The following is a 7,432-nucleotide window of genomic DNA, read 5'->3' as shown; positions in this document are numbered from 1 at the left end:
ATACCCTTCTGTGCTTGTCCACTGCGTACACAAGAAAGTCTAAAGACTTCCAAAGTGGTGTAATGGAAGAGTGTGAGAATGTATCATATATACACTTTATAAATTGAAACTTTAACCACTTCCCACCCGCCGTATGCAGAATGAGGGCCGAGAAGTGGTTCCGTTATCCTGATTTGGGCGTCATATGATGCCCAGCAGGATAACATGCCAGCGCGCGCCTGTGGGGTGGGGAGGGTGCAGCATGGTGTGTCAGTCTGAAACATCGGATCTCTGATCGTGGTAAGAAGCCTCTGACAGAGATTTCTTACCACTTGATCATCTGTGACCAATCACAGCTGATCACAGCGTGAACCAGGAAGTGCCAGTAAACGGCATTCCTCGGTTCGCGCTGACAGGGTGAGCCGATCGGTGGCTCTCCCTGTCAGAGGGGGGATCTGTGCTAATAAACAGCACATTGATTATCAGCACAGCACCATAGATTGTACAAATCAGCTGCCAATCGGTGCCCAGTCTGTGCCCCATCATAACATCTTCTCAGTGCCCAATAAAGTGCCAATTAGTGCCCACCACAGTGCAAATCAGTGCCCACCATAGTGCCAATCAGTGCTAAGCATTAATACCTGTCCAGTACCTGCCCAATCAGTGCTGCCCATCAGTGCCATCTATTAGTGTCCATCAATGCCACCTGTCAGTGCCAATCAGTGCCACCTATCAGTGCCCATCAGTGCTGCCTGTCATTGCCCATCAGTGCCACCTGTCAGTGCCCATCAGTGCCGCCTGTCAGTGCCCTTCAGTGCTGCCTGTCAGTGCTCATTAGTGCTGCATATCAGTGCTGCATATTAGTGCCCATCAGTTCTACATATCAGTGCCTCCTCATCAGTGCCACACCTTATCAGTGCCAACTCATCAGTGCCCATTGGTTCCACCTCATCGGTGCCCGTCAGTGAAGGAGAAAGCAAAATTTTATAACAGAAATGAAAAAAAAAACATTTTTTTTTTTCAAAAATGTCGGCCTTTTTAAGTTTGTTTAACAAAAAATAAAAACCACATAGGTGATCAAATACCACCAAAAGAACCTCAATTTGTGGGAAAAAATAATAAAAATGTAGTTTGTGTACAGTGTTACATGACCGCGCAATTGTCATTCAAAGTGCGACAGCGCTGAAAGCTCAAAACTGTCCTGGGCAGGAAGGAGCGAAAGTGCCTGGTATTGAAGTGGTTACATTTTGTTACTATAGGAAACATTTCCTCGCTTCATGGATAAGAGCTGTCAACTGGCATTTTACTGTTCATGAGGCAGGCTCATTTTACCAGCAACCCGTGTTGCCCATGAGCATGGCAACTGTTGGCTCTCATCCATGTAAGAGTGGAAGATAATTGATCTTAAATAATGTTCCCTCCCCCCTCCTCATACCTATCCTATAAAAAAAAGATCTGTATACTTACCTTTTTTTAATCCGGTCCGGTCACATGATTTAGCAGCTCTGGCTTCCCTGTGTAAGGGAGCGCTTAACAAAAGCGGTGAATTTGCAGAGGCCGATATCACCCATAGGCTCCCGTGGCCCAGCCGCTGTCAGCGGTTTCTCCTCTCCCCAGCAGCAGCCCCTCACTGACACAGGGGAGCGGGAGCTATGGGATCATTTGACTAAATCAGATTACAAACAGGTAAGTACACAGATCTTTTTTAAACAGGGTATGCAGGATAGGTAGGTGGAGGGAAAAAATAGATTTTAAGAATAGTTGGTGTTAGCCTTTTCTTTCAAGGAAGCTTTTTGTGACGAATATATAGTGCCTTGAAAAAGTATTCATACCCCTTAAAATTTTCCACATTTTGTCATGTTATAACCAAAAATGTAAATGTTTTTATTGGGATTTTATGTGATAGACCAACACAAAGTGGCACCTAATTGTGAAGTTGAAGGAAAATGATAAATTGTTTTCAACATTTTTGACAAATATATATCTGAAAAGTGTGACATGCATTTGTATTCAGCCCCCTTTACTCTGATACACCTAACTAAAATCTAGTGGAACCAATTGGCTTTAGAAGTCACCTAGATAGAAAACAGAGGCCCAGATTCACATATAATTCGAGATTTTCCTAGCTTGTGACGGAAAATATTGATTATATGAAGACAGGAGGCGAGTATCTTATGCATTAATCCTTCTTTATTAATGCTCACAGCAGAAGTGTAAAACATCTAACGTATGTAATAAAAAGAAAAAACTGGTAGAACCACACCTCCCAGCAGTCCCATGGCCTAAACCACTCCCATACTAGTCTCTATAAATGGACTGCTTTCATCTAGGATCTTCCTCTTTCTTTGTGTGAATGCGAGGTGTCGTTTCTAGTCTCTGATTATCGACTCTTCGACCAGCCGGCCCCTTATCCGTAACCGAAGACTTCCAAAGAAGGGTAGGCTGTAGGTCCCGACTGTGCTGGGCCACGGTGTCGCGTCGACTTGCTGATTGAACCGAACAGGGGAACATCACCCTAACCATAGTTTAAACGAAAATTCCAGGTAATAGATATGTCAATAACCTGAAACAAAACACAAAACGTGAAAGGGTTGGGAAGGGAGGGAAGATACTCGCCTCCTGTCTTCATATAATCAATATTTTCCGTCACAAGCTAGGAAAATCTCGAATTATACATCAGACAGGAGGCTCATATCTTATGCAAGTTCAAAGCTAACACAGCATAAATATATGTATATACCAAAAGGAAAAACCAAGACAGTACATAACAATCAGTATCATAAAACAGACATGGCAACATGATCTTCTGGTCTGAAATAAAAAAGACGAAAGACTGATTCAGAAGACCAGTCGGCCGCCATTAGCAGATCAGAGAGAGAGCCTCCGGTCGCCATCACCTTGGTAGCCATGGCCCCTCTGGAGGAGTGTGCTCCAAACAGGGTGATGTCTATACCAGCCAGGGCCATGGTGGATCTAACCCAACGTGCCAGGGTGGCAGTTGTGACTGGGTGATGGGGTCTGACGTAAGAAACTAATAATTGAGAGGAGTTTGGACTACGTAGGTCCGCAGTGTGCGCTTCGTATGCCTGTAGACATTTGACCACACAGAGTCGTGGGTGTGAAGGGAAGAAGGGATAGAAGACCGAGTGCAGACCGGTCTTCGTCCTGCGGACTATCGTGAACTTGACACCCTGAGGTGAAAATTGGCGTCCTGAAATGTCCAAGGTTCTAACGTCGGAAACGCGTTTTATAGAAACCAGGCAAAGCAGGATAGTGAGCTTGAAGGACAGCATCTTAAGAGACAGCGAATCGTTGTCTCCCCAGCCCGAGAGCATGGTAAGGACCCTAGAAACGTCCCAGGTGGACTGATACTTAGGCCGCGGGGGTCGTTTGAACCTGATACCCCGCAGAAGTTTGCAAATCAGGGGGTGTTTGCCTACAGGCATGGAATCCACTGGGTAGTGGTAGGCCGATATGGCTGACCTGTAGACATTGATGGAACTATAAGCCTTGCCAGAGGAGAAAGAGTCTGCCAAGTAGTTTGCAATGACGTTTACAGGGGCACGCAAGGGATCAACTTGCCGTTGGTCGCACCAACGTACCCAGAATTGCCAGGCTGATCGGTATGCCGACCGAGTCCCGGGGGCCCAGGCCATGGCGAGGAGGTCTCTAGCTGAGCTTGAAAGGCCGTCACCCGGGTCCGGCACCCGGAGACCAGCCACGCCAGAAGCGTCAGAGTGCCTTCCTCCACCAGGGGATGAATGCCCTTGGTCGGGTGAGACAGGATACGAGGGAATCGGGGAAGGAGTCTGGGATGGTCGATGATCGAGTCCAACAGCAGGGGGAACCAGGGTTGAGCTGGCCACCACGGCGTGATCAGAACCACCGTAGCTCCCTGATTGGTAATTTGTAGAAGGACCCTGGGGATCATTGAGAATGGGGGAAACGCATAGTGCGTACCTCCTGTCCAAGAGTGGCGGAAAGCGTCCACAGCCGAGGACCCTGGGTCCGGTCTCCAGCTGAAGAAGTGGGGCAGTTGGTGGTTGAGGCGAGAGGCGAAAAGGTCTATGCCCAAGGGGCCCCAAAGTGATTCTATTTGGGTGAAAACCGAACGGTCTAAACCCCAGTCGCTGGAATCTACCAGATATCGAGAGTTCCAGTCTGCTACTGTATTGGAGACCCCCGGGATGTACTCCGCTATAAGAGAGATGTCTCGAGACAGACAGAAGTGCCAAATCTCTGCAGAGATGTCCGCTAGAATCTTGGATCTGGTACCTCCCAGGCGGTTGATGTATTGAACCGCCGCAATATTGTCCATGCGCAATAATACGCAACAATTGGTCCGTGTTGCCAAGAAACTCTGAATGGCGAAGAGAGCCGCTGAGAGTTCCAGAGCGTTGATATGCAACAGGGATTCCTCCCTGGACCAGATCCCTCCCGTGGACCTCATCCCCAAGCGGGCGCCCCAGCCCCGTCGGCTCGCGTCCGATTCTATGACTACGTCTGGTCGTGTGTTGAAAATCGTCCGGCCGTTCCAGTCGGTGGCGTGACGGAGCCACCAGCGTAGTTCGGCCTGAGCTTCTGGGGATAGGGACACTTCGTCCGCGTAGCGAAGGCCCTGACGCAGGTGTAGGATTTTTAACCTCTGGAGGGCTCGGTAATGTAAGGGAGCCGGAAAGATGGCTTGAATGGACGCAGCCAATAGGCCCACTATGCGTGCCAGGATGCGTAGGGATAGGAAACCTTTGCGCAAAACCGCCCTGATCTCTTTTCGGATTAGGGCCAGCTTCGCGCTGGGTAGTCGAAGGATAGCGAGGTGGGTGTCTATCGAGAAACCCAGAAATTCCATCTCCTGAGCCGGGACGAGAACCGATTTCTCTCGGTTGATAATGAAGCCCAGGGTTTGAAACAGGTCGATGGTCCAATTCATATGGCGATAGGCCATATTCTTGGAGTGAGTTAGTATGAGGAGGTCGTCCAGATAGATGATCAGACGCACTCCCCTGCTCCTCAACGCTGCCACGACCGGTTTCAGCAGCTTGGTGAAACACCATGGGGCTGAGGACAGGCCGAACGGTAGGCACGTAAATTGCCAGATGCGACCCCACCATCTGAAACGGAGGAGATGTTGGGAGTCCGGGTGCATGGGAACTGTGAGGTAGGCGTCCTTTAGGTCCACCTTCACTAACCAGTCCCCGGGGGTGAGTAGGTCTCGGAGGCAGTGAATGCCTTCCATTTTGAAATGTCGATAGGCGACATGTTGGTTCAAGTCCCGGAGGTTTATGACCGGGCGATAACCCCCCCCCTTCTTCTTGACTAGGAAGAGGTTGCTGAAGAAACCCGGTGATGGGGTGGTGACTTCGGTGACCGCATGTTTGGCTATCAATTCCCGAAGTTCGGTGTCTATGAGGGTCACATTTTCTTCTGAAAAATGGATAGGGGGTGGCAATATCCCCAGAGTCGGTGGGGACACAAGGTCTATTTGGAAACCTGTTACTGTATTCAGAACCCAGGAGTCTGCCGTAATCGCAGACCAGGCGAGCGTAAAAAACATTAGGCGGTCTCCCACCGGTATGAGGGGGAAGGGAATGGGTGTGGTACTCACCGGAATACGGGCGTGAACGAGGGTATCCTCTTTGGCCGCGTCCCCTCCAGGGTCTCCCACGGGGAGGGAAGAATGGTGCCGGTTGTGCGGTGGTGGTATAGTGGGTGGGAGCCTGAGTATAGTGCGTTTGAGCGGAAGACCTCTGGAAGGGTCTGCCCGAGTTGTATCAGCCGGCAGAGCGGCCCCTGTATCTGCCGGCCCGGGGAAAAACTCTGGCATTGTTGGGTTTTTTCAGGGATGTTTGTGCCTTATCCAGGCTGTTGAACATACCGACAAATTTATTAATGTCCTTTATTAAGGACTCGCCAAAAAGCATGCCCCCTGCTGAGGGGCCTGGCTCGGACTCCGCCAGATGGGCTAGCTGTGGGTCGAGGCGCATGAGTATAGAGCGCCTGCGTTCAACTGAACAGGCGGTGTTGGCATTGCCCGTAAGGCATATGGCTCTTTGGGCCCAACCGCGAAGTTGTGTTAGGTCAACCCCTTGGCCTGTCGTCGCGGATTGTTCCGCTAAGTTCAGAATTTTGGTCAAAGGCCCGAACAGGTCCAGGATGCGGTCTTGGATACTTGTAAAGGACCGGTCTATCCCTTTCTTAGGCATTTTACCTGTTTTCAGCAGGTATTTCATTAAAATGGGGTCCACTGTAGGTGTGACAACCGCCTTCATGGGGATATGCGGGCGGGGGCACTCCGCTCTAAGCTTATTTTGATTGGATTTATCCAAAGTTTTGCGTGCCCAGAGTTCTACATATTGGGACACGTGGGGCAGTGGGGACCAGTCCCCGGAGCGAGGATGGGAAATGGTGTCCGGGTTAAATAGGGGTTCCCCCATGGCGTCTAGTACGTCTTTGCCCTGGTCGTCAGGGTTGGCATCCGGGAGGATTGCCGAAGCCCCCGCATCCTCTTCCTCATAGTAATCAGATCCTGAGACATCTGATTTATCCGACTCGGCGGATGAATCGTCGTCCGACTCTAAAACGTATGAGTCTGGTTTGGCTCTCTTAGCTAAACCGTGCCTTTTTGTTGACTCTCTGAGGCTCAGAGGTTGAAAGGGATCTGTGGGATGCGTGGGGTGGCAGTCCGTGGAAGGATCTGCTCGCCGCATATTATTAGCTTCCCCTGCCGGGGAGTCATAAACCGTCACCACATTCTTCCTTTTATAGGAAGATTTTCCTTTCTTTGTGGTCGGTTCTGTGCCGAGGGGTACGGGCACAGGGGGATGAGTGGATTGGGATGGTCCGGAAGCGGCAGCTATTGTCAGTGCTGCTTGGACAGATTGGTTAATGATGTCCTGTAGTTGGGTTGTACTAAGGAGATGAGTTGGTTCTAGAACCAAGTCCTGCTCTAATGGGGAGGGGGAACCTTCCTCTGTCATGTTAGTGAGAGACAGCTGCGGTTTGAGGAAATATATATAAATAGAGAGCGATGGCTCTGTAGTACTTAGAGATTCTAATAGGAAGTTTGGAGAGAATTGTGGGCACAGGGTATGGATGGGAATAAAATTCCCAGGACAAAATTATGGCAGAATTTGTGGCAGAGAACTATACCAGGCTCTCCCTCCGGTCACCAGCGCTGACTGGCATGCGACGGGAGGAGAGCCTGGGATCGATTGCGCTCTGGGGGCGAAGTCTCGCGAGACTACGGCTCCCAGGCGTCCATTGGCTGAAAAGACCGAGGGGACCCGCCTCCCGAGTCCAGCACGTGAAGTGATAGGACGGCGGGGGCGGCTCTGCGGGGATAGAGCGAGGCGGTGGATCCGCCTCCTTGGCGACGCGCGCTCGTTCTACAGAGGGGAGAGGAGGGGGAACATGCCCAAGATGGCGCGCCGCATGGGAGAAGGAAGGCAGGTAA

General features: G+C 50.4%; 1 protein-coding gene across 1 annotated transcript; it reads right to left on the bottom strand.

Annotated features, from left to right (window-relative positions):
- Positions 1-3,532: 3,532 nt before the first annotated feature.
- On the bottom strand, positions 3,533-5,569 carry LOC120935768. Its single transcript, XM_040347827.1, has one exon. The coding sequence runs from the start codon at positions 5,531-5,533 to the stop codon at positions 3,533-3,535; it is 2,001 nt and encodes a 666-aa protein (XP_040203761.1). The 5' UTR covers positions 5,534-5,569.
- Positions 5,570-7,432: the final 1,863 nt, after the last annotated feature.

Source organism: Rana temporaria, chromosome 4 (assembly GCF_905171775.1).
Source record: "Rana temporaria chromosome 4, aRanTem1.1, whole genome shotgun sequence".
Taxonomy (NCBI): domain Eukaryota; kingdom Metazoa; phylum Chordata; class Amphibia; order Anura; family Ranidae; genus Rana; species Rana temporaria.
Note: the sequence above shows the minus strand (reverse complement) of the source record. Positions and strands in the feature narration are given on the sequence as shown.